A 20,199-nucleotide genomic window follows, 5' to 3' on the forward strand; every position below is an offset into this window, starting at 1 on the left:
GAAAGGGCTGAATTTTGCCAGTCTCTTTTTTGATACTACAAGCTTGTCTGTGCCAAGTTATTACATTAGCATCTAGAATATACAGCCTTTTATTTAGTTGGCAGATTTATATTCTCCTAGGTTTACCAAAGTATTTTAAGAATCACGATCACACATTCACATATTCAGGCCTAGTCATTATTGCAAACACTGAAGCTATTACAGACTGCAACTTTCTCAGAGTATCCAAGTACCCCTGGACAACACTGATCAGATAGTACAGAAATTATTATTTACAGACAAAACAGTACTGGTATAACTTGTTTATTGTACTGTGAGCATCAGTATATATTAGAGACAAAGAAAACATGACTTCCAGGACAAAGAAAAAAAAACCTGGAGATTTAAAATTTGCCCAATATCAATCATGGAGAACCTATAAATTATCTGCTGGAATGCTTTCAGCTCAAAAGCTTGGCTTCTACAATTACAGAACACTGAAGAATATAAGATGTTCTGGATCCCAAAAGCCACATACCTAAGGTTAAACTGTAAAAGACTTGAAAAGACATTAGGTAAAATTTATAAACTTGTCTTCTTCTGAGACAGATTGATCTTATCTCCAAGGCTCAGGGCCATTCCCTGTAAGGAAAAGGAAAACAACAATCATGACACAAATACTTCACTTGAAAAGAACTTTATCTCATCTATATTAAAATGGAAGTTCCATATATAGAAATCTATTAAATCAATGGCATGGAAATTTCTACCTGCTCACTTCTTTGTACATTTCATAGTGCTCACTTCCTTATCACTAGGTAAAGGTTAGGTCTACATATATTATTTAGACAATGAAACTTAACTGAGCTGGCAACTGTTACATGTGTTATCCATATGAAAAGCAAAAGACTAAAACATATTGTAAGCTTCTGACCTCCCACCAACTGAAAGAGGACTACCAGGGAGAAATGACAACTGCCTGTCCAGCTACTGAAATTAAACTGTTGAAAGTCCCAGTGCTGATACCAGTACACTCAGTGTACCACAGCTATGGAAAATTATTTAATCACAGAGCCAGATTAATATTGCACAAAAACTGAAGAACCATCAAAAGAAACTGCATGAATAAATCCACATATTCAATAGCACAATGATTTCAAGATGAAACCATGCTGGTACTTGTAACTGAATGCAGTCTTACGTAAAAATGGCACTGTAATTTATCAGAAACTTTAATTTAAACCAGACCAAAATCTTTGTAGTGACATCACATAAACAAAACGTTTTCTTGTATCTGAAAACTCTCAGGTACTCCTTTATTGAACACCGTTTAAAATAATTCTCTTTTACACTGGTGTTTTGCTTATTTATCCCAAATCCCAGTCTTTTTTTTAGATGGGAGGTAGAAACTCTAAAATCCAAAGCAGACACATATATCTACAGAAAATACTCCTACTAAAAACCCTGGGATTTTCTTTTGTTGCTTTTAAAAAGAATCAGTGAATAGTAATCACATGCATAAAATTTCCTTGTTGTGTGACACTGAAATGTGCAACTTGGTAGGAAAAACATCATGTCACCCTGGGGCATATTTGCTCTTTATTTAAAAGCACATAAAATACAACATCCTATTTGCAGCACTACGGACAAAATTGGGACACCTTGGCGCAAAGGCCAATTTTATGGCAACACACCAGGAGAAAGGACTGTAGAAAATCTGTAGATGTTTAGGAGTGCTTGGTACATTGCCCTAAAGGGGTGAGGATGGCAAGCCCCATACCTGGCTCTTGGCCCGGATGCGTATGTGGCCCGTGACAGGCGCCTCTGGGCCCAGGTGAATCGGCTTCTCAATGCTCACGTTGGCCAGGGCGTCCTCCCCAAAGATGGAACGGGCATAAAGATTGGCTGCCATGAAGCCACAATAGCCTGAGAGGGCCTGGGGAAAGCACATGGGAACACTTAAAAGACCAAAATCCTCTGAACAGAGTTTAGTTCACCCTAAGTTCTCTAGGCGGTTATCAATGTGTCATGTTTACACTTCTTTCTTAATGTGCAATGTTTCGTAATGTGGGAATCATGCAGGGAAACAGTGGTGGCCTTTTTCTAGAATTCATATTGGGAATTATGCAGTCTATAGAATTCATCAAGACAAGGCAGGAGGGCATTTTATGGTTTGTTTTAACCAACAGCAAGATGGCAAAGAAGCTAAATAGCTACTATACTTAATTTGGTTACTATACATGTAATAGCTAATAGCTATCATACATGCTGTATTTTAACAGCAAGTAGCTATTCTATATATTTGTCTTGCTTTACAACAAGAAGGCTAAACTGGCAAAAGAAAGGTAAATTTTGTCAGAGAGGAAGAAATATGGAGCTACTAAAAACCCCCTTTATGTCAACAGATGGTTCCATCAAGTCTATGCTGCAGCTTAGGTACTATGAATCAAAATGGATATTCTGATTTTCCACCTTGGGACAACAGAGAATTTTGGTAACATTTATCTGTTTTTATTCATTTCAGAGTAAAAGCTTTGAGGTATATCTACTATTTCATTTTGTAAGCAGGCATTTCTAAGAATATTAACAACAATTATTGAACAAATTAAGTAATAAAGCACAGGAACTAAAAAAGTTATCTAAAACTCTCCAAGAAATAACTCACCTTCTCTGGAGTCAGGCATTTCATATTGGTTGACTTCAGTATGTGCTGTAAGTATTCATTTAAATCAATGATATTTGTATTCACTGTTACCTTCAAGAAGGAAAAAAAAAATTACTTTAATTACTCAGGTATTTCTGAAATCTCTTCTTCAGGGCTCTATAAAGGAGATCACTTCCACATTATTCCTTGAGGAACAGCATACTCAGTAATCTGCATGCACTTCCACTATGTGGTGGAATCACAGGAAGTCTTCCCTTCCTGCCCTCCACTTGTTAAGATGGAAAATTTCATGCTATTACCATGGTTTCTCTTCTAAAATCTATTGGGTGAATATGATACTCTGTTGAACATCTAGATTCTCTACAGCAAACAGTGGACTCCTTGTGTGAATACAGTTTACACATTGCCAGAACATGAAAAAGCAACACCTAGTCCAAAGTTTGCTTTCACCAGTGATAAACATTCCTTTCATCTTCCCCTTCTAGCAACAAAGCTCTCTGGGCTTCCTTGGCTTTATCATATTGCATATTATGTTCCTTATTTAAATTGGTTTTTAACATCTCTCTTAGGAGGAGTTACAAACTACTTACTCATATATCATCTATTACAATATACTGTGCACAAGTTCCCCCAGAGATATTTAAATCTTGTCCCAAGTGAGCATACCTATGTACCACACAAGGCTACAGTTCATGCAAAGTATCTCCCATTCTGCTTCTACTCCATTCTTATATGATATCATCTCCATTAAATCCTTTTTTTAGGTTTGGGCACCCTAGTTACTATGAAGTGTAACCACTGTCTTGCTGGTCTTACACAGCAGCCAGAACTTTATGCTACAGCTGTACTGCAAAGTAGCAAGGTGAAAGAAAGATGTTCCTGTCCTCCAGGCAGGGGGCTGGACTAAACAACCTTTAGAAGGTCCCCTGCAACCCACGAGACAATGTGATTAGAACTGGAGAGGCTGAGCAGCACCAGTAATTCTGCAGCCTCAGCATAAACTTACACTTGTTGCCATCTCACCTTTGAGCCAAAATACACAGCAATCACCAGTCAACTTGGACAGCTTCCATACAGGAGGTAAAGCTCAATGCACACAACCTCTTCTGCAAGCCAAACCCCCACTTATTGCATTGCTAAGCTTGTGAAACTGATAAGATAGCTGTAAGAGAATAAGCTACTTGAGGCAAACATCCAATGAGGATGTTGAATGAGGTTTATGTGGCAATAAATAATGCTGCTGTAATGAGCTGCTGTAGAACAAGAGACAGAATTGTATCTCATCAACAAAGTAACAGACAAAAAAAATCCCCAAAACTAACTTTGTTTTCCCACTCAAATTCTGCCCACATCTGTCTGAACTCAGCATCTGTACAGGAAGCAGGCTGGATGTAATCCATGATGTCAATGTGAATGTCACTGAGAACCACACAGTTTCTGTCGCTGGCTGCTCCAGAGACATCGTACACTGCAAGAGAACACACAAAACCATTTCTGAATGGTCCAAAAAGTGAATTTGCACTTAATAAGGGTGCTGAGCTACCATCTGCCAGTTAACAACAGTCAACCCTTGCTCAATCTCATGCTGACAATCATGCTAAAGGTAGCATATTCTACAATGCTTTTAAGTAGCAGTGATACAGGTTTTTTTTTAAATCATCACAAAATATTCTTACATTGTAATTTAATTTCTTTTCCCAGTATGAAGGGTTTTACTTCTTTTTGAACTCATTAAGCAGTTAAAAATGAAACACATTCATGTTAATTTTGCACACTGAAATTGTTTACTTACCAACATTACCAAAAATGATTCCATTTTCTGTTGAAGCGACTTTAACGTTAGCTTTAATGTTTGCAAAATCATGTGGAGCAAGTGTCAGAGGAGATGGTTTTTCCACAAGTTTCAAGTCACCTGTGTAAAGAAATTGGGAGATGAAATCAGGGAACACTAGCAGTATACAATGAGCTTAGCTTCTGAACAACAGCTTTTTATTTTCTTGTCATTCAATTTTTGCATCTATAGAGCTGCACTAAACACCACCATAAAAATATTAATTGATTTGGAATTGGTTGTTATTTTTTTTACAGTTTCCTAATTGCAAGAGAAATTATATTATATACGAATTTCAGTTAAAATATTGCTGTGTTCACCCAAACCCCACTGAAAACAAATGCAAATACTGAATTAAATGGGCTTTGGATGGAGTTTAGTATTCATTTTTAACAAGGAAATGGTTAATTCTACCTTGTATTTTAATCACTGACATCATCATAAGGCCTAACCTTATAGTCAAGTGCCTCAAATCCAAAGTACAATGTCCAGCACTACAGGCACCAAGCTATTTACAAAAAGGTCAAAATATTCCCTTGATTCTGAATATAATTGCTCCAAGGAAACACTAAGGGATGCATTTTTACTAATCCTTCAGCAAGCAATTGGAAAGACTCTTTAGTTCTATTAAACTGCAACTTGAGAACACAGCATGAACAGCATGAGCTCCACACATGGGAGTGATGCCTCAAGTCAGCTTTTGCAGTACATCAGCTGGGAAATACAGAATTCCACTTTACTGAGCTGACAAATAAAAAATACAACCTATTAAATAATGCATCCATTTGATTTATTTCCATTGTTAGTCTCATCAAATGATTTACAAGATTTTAGAAGAAAGGTTATGCCCCTCCAGTCATGTCTACAATAGTGAAAAGTACATAATGTGAGTCTCCTAGCATATTGCAAATGTATTTCAGCTCCTGACTGCCAAAGCAGAGGACAGCTAATAAGAAACTGGTTACTGTTCTTGAATTATCTGCTCCAGTGACTCCTCTAAGAGAAGTTAATGAAGCCTCACTATTGTCCAAGCAAGACTCTGGTACAGCTGTTGGTACAGGGAATGGTTTCAGTTGAGGAAATGCAGTATTTATGCACTTCAGGCTGAGTGCAAAAACCACCTAGGGCAGATGGTTTTCTGCTCCATACCAGTTGGGATTTTGACCTATTTTTATTTTCCCGTCTATGGTAGCAGCACAGCGAAAAATAAATACACCAAAAAACCTGTCTATATCTCAGGCAAAAAAGGAGAAGGGGAAATGGAATGCTATGTTTTTAGTGATAAAATCTGACTATGGTTTATATCATCAGATTGCGTTGTCAGCACATGCAAACTTCCACCAAATATTTAAACCAGTATATTTTTAAAGGCATTCAAAATGTGACTAACTGGCATCACTTGGAAGTGTTTCAGGAATTCCTCACAGCAGGGTAATGCCCAGTTCCCAGAAGCTCAGAGCTGCTTTGTTTGCAGCATGCAGCCCTCCTTACCCAGCGTGGCCAGCTCCAGGGTGCAGTTCTGCAGGGTGTCACTGGTCTGGTTGACCACGAGCACATCCAGCACGATGTCGTACTGATTGACGTGGACATAGGCTTCTGCATACACAGGGTCTGAGAAACCTGTCAGCTGAGTGACCTGTCACACAAGCCAAGGGATTCACCTCCTCAGAAAGCAGTTTAAAACACAAAATCATTCCAACAATGACAAAAAATGAGAATAAAGTGCACTTAAATTGATTATTCTTTAATATAAGCCTCCAAAACAAGTTGCCTTCCTTCACATGTCCCCTTGGATACACACTACAATTATAAACCCTCTCCAGACAAAATGCATTCTGAACTAATAAGTTCCCAAAATATGAACTGTAATGCCATTTATTCTTAAGATGATCAGCAGCACAAAGAAATGCTGACTTAATATGAAAAGGTAATTTTAAACATCAAAAAGAATTCACCCAGTCTTTCAAAGTCTGGGAATTTAATTCTTAACTAATGAATTACTCAAGTGATTTCTTCTCTTTAAACTTCCTCAGCAGGTTCTGCTAATCTACAGAAAAAAAAGGCATAAAGAGTGAAATAAGGATACTTTGCACTTGGCAATAGGATACAGCAGCCAAAGAAAGGAGATCTTAATCACTTCTGGCAACCTCGCTCCCTTCCCCATGAACTTTATTGGGGTTTCAAAGCAGCAAACCCTAATTTCTTCTCCACATTCCACCAGCTTAGTACTCTCCCAGTCTCCTTTTCGTTCCTCCGCTCCCCATTTGAGAAGGTAACAACTAAAAGCACAACTCCTTTTCTTTTTCTCCTGATCAGGATATAACTGGGTCTTCCCAATCAAGCAGCATAGTCTGGTTCATCAGTTCCAGTCTGCAATTCCCAAAGTGATCCCATGTATACAATAAAGCACTGATTTCCCACTACCTTATTAAGTTTGGAAGCAAGAGGATCAGCAGCTTCTTTCCTCTGTGTGTTTCCCATTGCTGCAAGAAGGCTAAGCTGGAACTGATCTTCTTTTGAGCTCATTTCATTTTTAGCAGTAAGCTGCATGAAGGAAATGGGATCATCTGGCTGAATTGTCACATTCCTCTTCTCAGATTCTTTCTGCAGGAAGAGAGTAATTCAAGAATTCAGTGAATTCCATTCCTTAGCACAGAAAAACAGTCAAATAATGGCTGACCTACACAGAGTCAAATGGTGACATTTCTGGGACCAGCTTGGATGTGAACACCTGTAAAAACTCCAGGTGTTCATGGTTACTCACTGATAACAGCTCACCTTCTGGGAAAGTTTCTCCTCTTCTAGCTTGGCTGACAGCATGTGAGAGAGGGACTGCCTGCATTCTTTGTTGAAAATGTCATTCATGAGAGGAGAACATTCTGACAACACTTTCAGACACAACGAGATACGATCCACATCATCATCTGTAATTGGCTTCTTGGGAAGTGAAGACTTTCCCAAGTGGAGAATAGTGGCCATCAGCAGCATTGCTTCAGCATTAAAGGACTGAGAAGGGGCACAAAGAGAATAGAAAAAGGTTATTGCATTTTCCGCAGCTTTAAAGAAATGTTGACTTCTGACTTATTTAGGAAAAGGTGCATATTAATCAAATTATAACATCTCTGAACAGATTACTTAGTTTTTTAGTACTTGTTATCTGAAACCAAGCAGAATGATTTAGAGACTGTCTAGAGAGAATGGCTGGAAAGCAGCAGGTCCTGTTTGTGATCCAAACTATCATTATTATCCAATCACATAACTTGCACTTCACTTTGGACTTAACCCATTTTGCATATCTTTTGAAAAGAAAAGAGGCAAAAAGCAGCTGTTCCTTAAATGTGAAAACACAAGAGATGACTCACATTCTGTTTCTTCTTTTCCTGAACTAGGGACACATAACGCAAAGCAATCTTGGTTAAAGTTGTAGCAAGGGAAGCTGCAACAAAGAAATCTCCATCCAGCAGGAATCCTCGTAAGGGAGGTCTGCAAAGACAAATAATCTTCAAAAAACTACTTTTGGATTACAATCTTCAGCCTACTTCTCTTGATACCTTAACTTTCATACTGTACAAGCAAAACAAGTTTGAAACACCTCACAAGGTTGTGTTTTTTCCTTCTCAATGTAATCTTCTAGATACAGAGATTTTCACAAGTCACCACAGTCATTTCCATGTGGACTAGGGAGACAGAGGTGTAGAAGTGCAAGGTGATATAAAGGGAAGAAAATATTTTAATCTAAAGGCACTATCTCTGTATCCAGAGAGAACTTTATATGTAAAAAAAACAACTAGAATTCAGGCCATCATAATTAATAAAGCACTTACTTATACAGTAAGCTTTGATTACAAATCCTAAGCAATCAGGCAACTTCCTATTCTATCTAGCTAGGATTAAAACAGGAAACTCCCTCAACCACAGGACTCTGTATGACAGATAACACCACTCAAATAAACGAAGATAAAAATTAACCAAGTCATTCCTGGCCAAGCATGAAATCACAAATACCTGTCTTCTTCCTTTTTGGCAGGTCGGGAACTGCTAAGAGCACTTTGTGTTGCATAAGTGCCCATCTCTGTCACTAATTTTTGGGCTGGACCCACAGACACCTCTTCTTCAGGTTTGAGCTCACCAGCTTCTTTCTTGATTTCAGATTCTACTATTGGGATCTAGAAATAAGTGGGAAGCAGCTGTTACAATTAAAATAAAAAATACATTTTTGTTCTGCAGGTCTTAATAAAATTATCTGCATTTCTGAGGTTTTTATAACCAAAAGGTCACCTACAGCGCATAGGTTTGGGAAGAATTTGAGGAAATAAGCAGATATTGAAATACACACAGAAGCTTCCTACACATGCAATAAAGCTCTCATTGATGAACTAGATTTTGGCAGAGAAACCTTTCTCTCAGAAGAAGCCAGACTTAAAGCACTTCTTCTTTGCTACTGGATATAATTAAATCATATCTTAAAGCTGCCATAATTTTCTGAAATAAGGAATTTCCCAACTTTTCTTGTAACAGATATCACTTATTCTCAGCTCAAGTATGCTACTTGAAAAAAATGAGTAATGAATTCAAAACCCTGACTGCTTTTTGCTTAAGATTTTCTGTGCAAATGCCATTACACATCACAAGTCCCCAGTACGCTGTTGCATCTTACTTGATCTTTCTAAAATACCTTTTCTTAGAAAACCCACTGCATAATGGCAGGAAAAACCACAAAGAGCCAGGAAACACAAAAACCCCAAAACATACACACCTCTCCGAGTGATCTGCGAACCTCTGTCATTACACTTTGTATATCCTCCTTTGTGCTGCAATATTCTCCAAGGATCCATAATGCTCCTCGATAAATCCTGAGACAAGAACAGTAATTTAAATCATGCTTTTGTGATATACTCAAATTAGCACCAAGAAAAGTGATTTAAAGTGATTTATCAGGTTGTAAAGGCCAGTCTTGACAAATTCAAAAGGACGCAACTTACAAAAGCAAGTTAAATCAAAAGCAATTATCTTTTAAGCCTCAGTAAACTCATGAAAAACTACATCAAATTAGATATATCCTCTGCTACATATTTATTTCCATCTGTGTTAAACCTGAAATACACAAAATTAAGTTTCATTGTGATCATAATGAAATACTCCACTGCATGTGAATAAAGTCAGCCTCTAAATTTTCCATTTAACTGAGACAAACTAATTTTTCCATTATACAGAAGAAAATGAAAAACAAGAACAAGAATGAAGATTAGGAAAAGAATAGCAAAGCTTCAGAGGATTTCTTCCCCCCACTTAATGAGATGACAATGGAGATGGGATTCAGAGTTTTCTGTGTATTACGAGAATGACAGAGTGCTCTTCTGACACAGAGAAGTTCTCATATGACTTAACCTTTACAGATCCATCACCAAGCAAAGGTTTTAGAGCCCTGAAAGGTACTAAAATAGCTTTATACTTTGTAAAGCTCAGTCTATGTTAGATTAGGCTTTCTAATAAATGTTCAGTATTTCCAGTTGCCTACAAGTGCAAATTTTTTAGGAATTCTGTTTTAATAAATATATTACTTTATCTTTGCCTTCATCAACAACACTACATCCTAGCAAGGGAAATTACAATTATCAAGTGCATTATAGAAATGAAAATTGAATTTATTTCATTTTGCATTTATTCAATGCAACAAATGCCCAATTTACCTCTTGCACAAATAGGCAAAAAGAAAGCTGTACCTAGAAATCCTCTACCTCAAAATATATAGGCTCAGAGTCATTCTGTGTGGGTAACGTGGATTTTGGTACATATTTAATGACAATATACATTCAATGCAAGTGAGCCACAGGTGCTCCCAAGTCTGTTTGATATCATATTCTGGACTCACTTGACAGATTTAATAGCATGAAAGACTTCAAGCATCTTCTCAACAATAAGAGGTCTGAGGTTTTCAAATCTCTGGATCGCTTCCCGCACAAACTCCAGGACATCAGCAGCTGCCGCTTCGTTGTTGTCACTAAGGAACTCCATCAGCTGCCACAAAAGATTGAACATCAGCACAGAGAAGTTTGTACAATAATACTTCCCTTCTATGTTCAGAAAAATAAAACTCCTTATGTATCTCCAGTGAAAAAAAACTGAAATCAAACCTTAAGTACATTCCAAACATGTACCAATTATCACATTCCCAAACTGTTTTTCTAGTGATACAAATTATTGCACTTTTAAAGGTCCTCTTCAGCTCATGTTCTTCAAAAATATAATAACAGTCTCAGAAAAACAAAAAATTACAGCATCAAAAGTCCTATGTTTCTTTAGGAACTAAAAATAGCATTGGTTCTTGTGAGGTTCATTATGAGGCCGCTATTAGGAACATCTCAGCTCCAGCAATTCTGCAGGTGCTGGGTATAGGTGTAACACATGTAATGAAAATATAATTAAATATTTGCATACCACTGGAATAACATTTGCAGCCATGTCTGGGAAGCGAACACTACAGGAATGCAGTGTCCGAACCAGGAGCTGTCTGTACTTGTCTGTATCTTCATGCTCTGTCACATTATTAGTTTTAATCACTTCCTTCTTCAGAACAATCACAAGCTGCAGAAAACATCAAATCAATTTTTTTAAAAAGTGACATTTTTCAAAAGAAAGAAAATAGTGTAATGAATCAAAAGCACATATAATTTACCTCCTCCACATTTCTTGAAGACACAAGATCGAGAGCCAGCTGAAGGGTCTTTTTGCGCACTTCTAGATCTGGGGTGCTCAACACTCTGAGGATGTCCATAACTAGATCCTGAAACAATAACAAAGTAAAGTATTTTGCCATTTTAAATTGCTTCCTCTTCATACAATTCTAATTTTCAGTCCTCAATGAGCCTTTCTGAATACATAATATATGAGGTACTGACAAGCAAGCAGCAGGCATTAGAACTTCTCAGTGTTCATTTAATACATTTACACAGAAGTCTCTTATGCCGCTACACCATTAAACCTTACAACCAGGACAGCATTTGTCTTTGTTAATTCTTATGCAGACAATAAAAGCAGCAAAGTCATAAACATAGACGTCCATCCAATATATGTTCAAACACATACCAGCAGGAAATTGAAACTTCAGAAGTTCTTCTCCCCATACATTGCAAAAACCTGGGAGGTTTGTTATTGAAGGCTTTTCTTTCCTAAGGCCTGCCAGGAAAAGAGACAGCCCACATACCTGCAACACTCGTTCGTGGGAGGGATGCTCCTTCAACTCAATCAACCGATCCAAGACAATCAGTTTCACATTATTATCACTTTCTTTAATAATCAAATCTATGTAGCATTGGGCAGCAGCCTAAAATTAAAAGGATCAAAACCATTTTTTAAATCATGAAGAGGATAAACTGGAAAATTTTGAAATTGAGGAAAAGACTCCTATTTTACTATTAAAGCAGCTACTCAGAGCTGGCACAGAAATTAACCTGATAAACAGACTTTAAAATTTTTTGTTCACTATGTTACAAAAATCACACATGAAGGCTCACAATGGCATCAGCTTACAGTACACAGACTTGACTTCAATTCAAAGACAGATGTAAGATAGGTGATCTGACAGGCTTTGGGTCAGCTGTGAAATATGCAACAGGGCATGAAAACCAACTTAAAAGAGTTGGCAGTATTAGCCTACCAAGATTAGGTTTTAATGACAGCTTCTATGTACAGTGTGTCTACTTAAAAAATTGAGTATGCCAAACCAAGAATGCTGGAATTCATACTCTCCCCTGACCTTTGGAAACTACTATTTACAATGCTCTAAATCTATGCATGACCTATCTTTTAAACTTCCATACAAATTCAAAATTTCAAAGTGATCCTCAATAATCAGCTGTACAAATACAAAACTAAGAACCCCAATCAGTAATCAACATGAATCTTCACTGCTTTATGCTTCTACCCTGCTCTGAAATGAGTGACATTCATGACTAAAAAAAATTTCATCCAATCTCTGAAATCTTTAGCTGTGGTCTGCTTTGCTAACTAGGCCAAGTAGATTGTAGGTTGGTCCAACAGTCTGCACAGTATTCAAGCTTGTGCCCTACCAAAGTGACAAGAAATCCACAAGCTCCAGGTCTGCTCAGTCTTTTTTTGTGACCAGTTCTAAGAGATACTTGAAGACAGTGTTTCACATGAGAAGTGTTGCACAGCCCATGTTACTAAAACCTTCCCTCCCAAGTATCAACATGCAGCAGTTCACTTCAGTGCACTAGAAGCTACTGAAGAGCTGAAAACATCACTTTCATACCTTGATTGCTGTGGGTGCACTGGAGAGTGTAACCAGAGTACCTGCAGCCTCATACTTCACTGCAGGACTCGAGGACTGCAGCAGGTTGTAGATGCAGCGAATGAACCGAGCTCTCTCCGAGGGATTCGCGTGACAGACCTCGATAAAAGAATGATCCACAGTTGGCACACAAAGAAAAGAGCAATCCTACAGCTCACCTGCTCCACTATTTACAGAGGAGAAAATGAACCAAAAGGTGACAACCTTTTCTGGTGCCAGGAAGTGTCATTCACAGCTGTAAAAATCTAATTTCAAAAGCTGTTCTCAACAACTCTGAGTAATGTTACAGAGTCTTAAAATCTCCCATCAAAAGGAAGGGCAGAGCCTCTAACAGCTTCTGTAAGAGATACCCTGCTCATGCTCACAAAGACCACTCTGATAATACTGTCCCCATCACAACAAATCTGGTGAGACTTATTGCTCTGTACAGTGCACACTTGAGCTCTTTATCATTTCAAGAGACAAGTTTTATTCAGCTCTATTAAGCAGTGATATATTCCTGACATAGACAAGAAGCCAGCTAAATTTCTTTTCCAGCAACATTCTATCCCTTTTTAAGAACAGTCTAATATAATTCTGTAAATCAACATGTGCATTTATTTTAAATGTGCCACATTTCCCTTTTACCTTGTAAATTAGTTCAACAATAACCAACTGCAGTATGTCACCAAAGGTCTGCACTTGGTCAATACAGGTACTCAAATAATCCAAAGCTCGATCCTACAGAGAGAATAAATTATTTTATGTTATTCAGAGTTTGCTCACTCAGTTGAATTTTAAATAAAAACACATGCTAAAAATCAAAATACAAAACAACCTTTATGCAATGCTTCAACAATTTAGGAAAATACTGTAGACCTAAAGTGCAAAATAATCCATCCTGTCTATAGAGGGCAAAAAGAGAGACAAACTAATGGTAATTAGGCACAAAAGGCAATTGCCTGTAGAACAAGTAATCCAAAACACTTAATAGACACTTCAATTTCTTTCTCATGCAACTACAAAAGCTTTAGACCAGCAGATAATGGAGTACTTCTCAGTGTGGTTATGCTCACATTTTTCAGCACCTTCACCAAATAGAGTAGTTCTCCTTTAAAATAAAGAGAGCACTAAAGAGCTACATTATCAGTACCAAATATCCCACAAAAGCATTAACACTACCATACATGGTGTTTTTTATGAATACAAGTAGTTTATACTACCAATAAACTACTGGCTAGTTACCCAGCATATTTACAATTATTAAACCAAATGACTTTGAGGCCAGGTATCCTTACCTGATCTGCATGAATTAGCATCATAAATGCATTTCTTTTGCAGCTTGCATCTTTCTCATTCACCAAGAAATCATGAATCAGTTCAGGAGCATCAGGTATAAGATGTTCAAAGTTCCTTTACAAGAAAAAAACGTAATTAAGCGCAGAGTAGAACCCAAGGATGCCCATTAAACAGAGGAGAAAAGGCAAACAAACATAAAAATTCTAACAGCACACGAGGGAGTGATAAATATTTGAGCTCTCCCAAACTGTGGCTGGTGGGTGTGGTACCTGTAGATGGTGTAGATGGCCAGCACGGCGTTGCGGCGCACGTAGCTGTGCCGGTGCTCCAGGCACGCGCGGATGGCCGGCATCAAGGGCTCCAGCAGCTCAGCTTCCTTCAGCTTGCACAGAAAGCGCAGGGTGGAGCCTCTGATAAACTCGTTGGGGTGCTGGAGATCCTAAAAGCAACAGGAAACATATCTGAAATGCCAGACTCTCCAGCTGAATGCACTTACCACCCTCTCCCACACTCAGCTCTCCCGTGGTACAAGTTCCCAACATCCCCAACGACACCTCACTGTTTTCTCAAGAAATGCTTTCCTAAAGCACTGCTGCCCCACAGTAATTAAAATATTAAAAATTTTAATATTTAAAATATGTATTTATGTGCAATAAAACTTACAAAGCCTGTAGGATATTTTTTCTGGATTATATTTTTCCAACCCATTCCCAAAGTTTAAGCTCCTTAATATCTTTATGAAGGTGTTTCCCAAACATACCACAATACTGTACTTTCATGACCCATGGCTTGTCCCAAGATGCCACGAAGATGGTAACTATGTTACCCCTCACCTTTAATGTTCACTGGCAAGGAAACAGAGTACTACTATTTTTGTTAAGTTGTACCAGTAAAAGAATACAAAACTCCTTAGTAGTAGGTATGCTGTCTATCTGCAGATATCCAGCTCTGAAGCACTGAGACAGCTGATAGGAAGGAAATGCTGAGCGTAAACAATATTTATATTTATTCAGTAACACAAAATGTACCCCTTGTACAAAGATCCAGCAGAAGCACACAAGCAATGAAATAACCAAGAGGCTACCTTTCTGTATGCATCACACACGAGGATCATTTCCTGCAGGAGCCTGCCATCTGGAGTGGTCTTTGGCACGATCTCCCAAAAGACAAGCAGCAGCTTTTTGATGGTATGGTCTTGGAGAGGCAGCACAAAACGTATGATGGTCATCAGGAGCCCAGGCAGCTTCTCACCATTCAGAATCATAATGATCACCTTCTTCAAGGCCTCTGTCTTCAACTTGACATCTCCTTTTTCTAGAGGAGGAAATGAAGTGAGGAAGGCTGACATGTCACTGCTACTTTAACAGGAGTATCGATCTTCAGTGTCAGAAGACACAAACTCCTCTGAAGGAGTGAAATACAGCACTTCAATAAAATCCATGCCTTTACTTCAATTAAAGGATAAAGAGGAAGCAAGAGATATTTAAAAATAAGCATGGAATTCATGGACTAAACAGAAGATCAATATATTGGAATTGAAAGGGTTCAAATTCCAAGGCTGTTTTAATGCTTAAATTTGTACCAGGATACTACAATGTGCTCTGGTGTCACACATATATCAGATACCAACACTGCTGCTTTGGCCAGCACACCCCACAGTGCATTGAATGAGTGACAACACAATTTGTTGCTTATTCCAAAAAAAAATCTGCTCAAATCTGCCTTAGCCCAAGCAGGTATGAAAACTCTCAAAAAAAAAAGATTTCCGATTTTCACAGACTGTGGACTACACTGAAGCACATAAAATAATATCATGAAGTTTGTCAAAGCACATCAAACAGAAGAACAGACATCTTCCAGAACTCAACAGAAAATAAACATGAAACTGACTTGTTTTAGCTTACAAAATGTAAACAGTACTCTAGGAAAGGCACAATGAGAGAATAATTCAGGTAAGATGGAGTATCCTTCAGTCAGTGCCAATACTTGCCTAGGTCGTTTTTTAAGCTGATTTCAGAAGGCGGCTCTGAATCCATGGGAACGTTGATCAATGTGTAACACACGTTCTCTGCAGCAGTCATGGCTCTTGGTTACAGCAGCTCTCTCAAGGGAAGAATTATTTTCACACAAATGTCAGACAACCTAAAAAGCAAGCAAACAAAACCATCCCAAAGTTAAAAGACTTTATTAACAAACACAAAAGCATTACTATAACTGACTTAATGGCTTGGAGGATTTGCTGGGTTTCTTGAGAAGCTGCATGCAAAAGCTTTCTTGCTTTGCTGCTACCCTAAAATATTCCTGTGAGCACCACAAAGATAAAGAGCATGACATTTTTCAGAGACAACAGAAAAAAACCCAAAATCTTTCCAATATTTTGGGCACAGTCAGGGCACCTGACTGAAGCCAAATGGATGCAGTAGCTTCTCCCTCCTGGAATCATTCCCTGATCCCAGCCGTATATCCCCACTATCTTCCCTGCATTCCTGTGCCCCTCCAAGTGAATGACCCAAGCTGCAAAATCAGCTGAAAAACTTCACAGAAGAAAGAAAAAAATGAAAAGATAAAGTTCTGGACTCAATTAACAAGCTAAATCAGTCTACGCAGGAGGCTTTGAAGATGAGCATGAGATCCAAGAGAGCAGAAACCAAGGATGGGAGAGAAGACAAAGATGGAGAGAGAAGCATTTTACCTGCCAGGGATCATCAGATCAGCTCAACTCTACTGTTTCCACTAGACACTAATGAGGAAACCAAGTATTTTTATGGTGAAAAAGGACAAGAAGGCTACAGATCTATCAAAGCTGCTGTGTGCCTGGCAGTCCAGGTAATGAAATTTGCTATTAAGCTCAATTCTCATTCTCATGTTTGTTTTTCTCCTTGTGTAATAGATATCTAGGATCAAATCAACCCTTTTGTTGTATCAATCCTCATTGTCATGTTTGTTTATTCTTTATATAATAGACATCTAGGATCAAATCAACCTTTTTATTCTATTTCTTAAGTAAAGAAAAATGCTCAAGCCTGAGCTTGCTTGGCTAATGCTGTGATACCACACTGACAAGTACACCAAAGAAAACTGTTACTGTTTATTACATGAGCAATTTTGTACTTTCTACAGAAATTGTGTCAAAAATAAATCAGCTTTTATTGATATTAATTGTCTGGAAGTCTGAGACTCCCTTTTCTCATCAAATGGGCACCCAGAGAACCTCACCCTGAACAGGGAGCAGGGAAGTTGTGCTGAGCTGGGCTGCTGTCTCTTTTTCCACACAAGAAAACAACTCATCAATCAGCACCACAACAATCACCCCAAAAAATAATTGCAACACAATTTTTAAAGAAACTCTCCTCTTCCCATTATGAATTCTGTACTTTAAGGCCTAGATTCCTTAACTCTGTTGCTTACAAATATCTCCATAAACCACTCATTCAGGGAATGACTGGATATGGCACTTAGTGCCATGCTCCAGTTGACAAAGGTGGTGATCAGTCAAAGGTTGGATTTGATGATCTCAGAGGGCTTTCCCAACTGTTTTCTTGCCTCAGCAGCACCTTTTTTGCTTACATTCCCTATGCTGTTACCCAGAATTCCTGCCTCAAAGCCCTGCAGCCAGCACCTTCACCTGCAAGAACAACTCACACAGACCATAAAGCAGATCCTTGTGAAAGCAGGGCAGGTTTCTTTACTCATACAGAGACCTCAGCTGCAGAAATTTCCAAAATCACGGTCAAACATATCTCTGAAGTGTTAAAAAAAAGTGCACTTTGGGCTCTGAAAAGCAGCAATGAAAAACAACTCTCCTGAAACACAGAGCTGGGAGATTTGGCAGGGAGACCCCCCACCCAAGTTTTCCTCCTTGCAAGGCACAAAGACTTGAAATCAGAGACATTGAGAGCCCACACGGACACAGATACGGGTGCTGCTTTAACTCTCCAGCAGTAACATCTCTGTCCCCTGTGGTGAGTCACTGAAGGGTTGGGGTCGGAAGGGACTTTAAAGATGAATTCATTCCAAGCCTCTGCCCGTCAGCAAACCAGGCTGCTCAGAGCCCCATCCAACCTGCCCCGAACACGTCCAGGGATGGAGCGCCCGCAACCACACCTCGGCACCCACGGGAATCGAAAGTTACAGAGTTTACAGAGCCCAGGAAGACAAAACCACGCCTGCTCGCCACCTACATCCCCGGGGAGCCCGAGCAACGGGGGCACCTAATGAACCAAAAACCTCGAGAATGCACCGCTTTACTGTCGCACAGCTTTAACACAGAGTGTTCCAAATGTTTGCTAAAAATCCCCACAAATTTCCAGGCGGCTGAGGGCTATTTCTCCCTTCATGTCCCAGCTCCTACTTCCACTCCAAACCCGGGCATTTTAAGCTACGAGGCAAAACTTCCCTCAGTGCCCGTGTCCGCCTGCCATTCCCCTGAGCGAACCCCGAGCCCCGCAGCTCTCTCGGCGCCACAAACCCTCCCACAGCCGCCCGCGCCCCGGGGCCCTACCGGGGCCACCGGCAACATGCCGGCGGGGCCCTGAGGCCTCGGGCCTTGCGGCGCCCAGCGGAGAAGCGGCACCCGCCCCTTCCCCCCGGCCCCGCGAGGCCGCGGCTTCGAGGGCAGGCCGTGCGACTCCGTACCGGGCGGAGGGGTCGGGCCGGTCCCGGTGCAGAGCTCAGCCCGCGGCGCTGCCGCTCCGGCGATGGCTGACGTGGAGCCGCGCCCGCCCCGGCCACATCGCGCGTACGGCGGCCGCGGCGGGACACGCCTCCCGCCAGCGCGAAAGGGGCGGCGCCGCCGCGCGAGAAGGGCGGTGCCGGGAGGGGCGGCGCCTGTGACGTCACGGCCCCGCGAGGACGAATTCGGGACCCTCGGGATGCAAGAAAACAGCGGAAAATAGCGGCCGAAACTAAGATTAACCCTCCCCCCCATAGATAGATAGAGATACAGATATAGATAGATAGCTATAGATAGATAGATATATAGATATAAATATATATATAGATATAGGCATATAGATAGATATAGATAGATATAGATAGATGGATATAGATAGATAGCAATTAGATAAATAACAACAACAACACCAACAAAACAAAAAAAGACAATAAAAGGGGGTTAGGAAATGGTAAAGGGAAAAAAACAACGTGTGGGGAAAAAAAAGCAATTGGGGGAAATTAGTAAGGAGCTGGAAAATAGATTATGGGAAATGAATAAAGAGGGTGCATAAATAAATAAGGGAAATGGGAGGGAAAGTGGGAGAGAGAAAAAAACAACGTGGGGGGAGAAACAAAGGGAGAGAAAAAAACAGTGGGAGGTGGAAAAACAAGGAGGGGGAAGCAAGGGGAAGGAAAAAAACAACGGGTAAAATAAATGAAGGGGAAAACATAAATAATGGTGAAAAATTAATTAAGGGGAAAATGAAAATGAGTAAGAAGGGCAAAGGTGAGTAAAGGGGGAAATAAATAAGGGAAGAAATAAATATAAAAATAAAAGGAAAAATAAAAGCAGCTTTTTCTAGTGCTTAAAAACCAAATACACAGCCCTGGCACTGCTGCTTTGCTATTTTCAGACTGAACTATTGGTATGGATTCAAGTCAGTATTTAAAGGCTGTTCAAAACAGCACTGTGATTTGTTATTTTTTGTTTAATAATTTATTACTATTTATTAGTTAATCTGCACGTTCCAGGCCTTTTTTTTTTAAGTACACTGAGCAGCCTATCAGGTCCTATGTGGGCCTGCCCCAGAAGGTTGTTCCTTATAATTTTCAATGCAATCATTGGGGAGAATAATTACATTAGAATGATCCAACATAGAAAAGACTGAACTCATTCTTGCCTAAAGTACAGCATCCCACCCAGGAAGCACCAATTCCCTGGGCTTCCCTGGCAGATGACCCTGAGGAAGTCACTATTAGTCCCAGATTTGGTGGCATTCAGCTTAAATCCAAAGAGCACCAGGTGCAGACCAAGCTGAAGGGACAAAGCCCTGCAGAACCTGTTGGTTCAGCAGCAATGCAGATTCCATAGCTCAGCTCAGGAGACCTCTAATGGGAACTTGTGGTGGTTTTTTGTTACTCCAACTCAGCCCTCAGTGAGCTAAAAGCTCTTTTCTGCCCCAAGGCTGGCTGATGACTCTG

The 20,199-nt window shown here is 39.6% G+C and overlaps 1 protein-coding gene across 2 annotated transcripts; it reads right to left on the reverse strand.

The window, feature by feature from the left end:
- Positions 1-287: 287 nt before the first annotated feature.
- On the reverse strand, positions 288-18,850 carry COPB1 (coat protein complex I subunit beta 1). Of its 2 annotated transcripts, none has more exons than XM_054635005.2 (22): positions 18,700-18,850; positions 16,055-16,206; positions 15,149-15,378; positions 14,334-14,503; positions 14,064-14,178; positions 13,414-13,506; positions 12,748-12,885; positions 11,680-11,799; positions 11,152-11,259; positions 10,914-11,060; positions 10,348-10,493; positions 9,232-9,328; positions 8,481-8,641; positions 7,838-7,958; positions 7,254-7,481; positions 6,900-7,079; positions 5,967-6,111; positions 4,437-4,556; positions 3,967-4,112; positions 2,645-2,734; positions 1,760-1,915; positions 288-621 (listed from the first exon to the last, which is right to left on the reverse strand). In XM_054635005.2, the coding sequence occupies exons 2-22, from the start codon at positions 16,143-16,145 to the stop codon at positions 562-564; spliced, it is 2,862 nt and encodes a 953-aa protein (XP_054490980.1). In that variant the 5' UTR covers positions 16,146-16,206; positions 18,700-18,850; the 3' UTR covers positions 288-561. The 2 variants fall into 2 exon arrangements, with proteins under 2 accessions (XP_054490980.1, XP_054490981.1); XM_054635006.2 differs by lacking the exon at positions 18,700-18,850 and adding an exon at positions 18,566-18,688.
- Between the last annotated feature and the right edge of the window lie 1,349 nt (positions 18,851-20,199).

The sequence above is a fragment of the Agelaius phoeniceus genome, chromosome 6 (assembly GCF_051311805.1).
Source record: "Agelaius phoeniceus isolate bAgePho1 chromosome 6, bAgePho1.hap1, whole genome shotgun sequence".
Classification (NCBI taxonomy): domain Eukaryota; kingdom Metazoa; phylum Chordata; class Aves; order Passeriformes; family Icteridae; genus Agelaius; species Agelaius phoeniceus.

Coding starts and splice junctions, on each gene's coding strand:
- COPB1 (XM_054635005.2), bottom strand. CDS start 16,145: ATGACTGCTGCAGAGAACGTGTGTTACACATTGATCAACGTTCCCATG. Junction 7,080..7,253: donor AGGAGAAACTTTCCCAGAAG/GTGAGCTGTTAT, acceptor CTCTTCCTGCAG/AAAGAATCTGAGAAGAGGAA. Junction 4,113..4,436: donor AATCATTTTTGGTAATGTTG/GTAAGTAAACAA, acceptor GTTCTCTTGCAG/TGTACGATGTCTCTGGAGCA.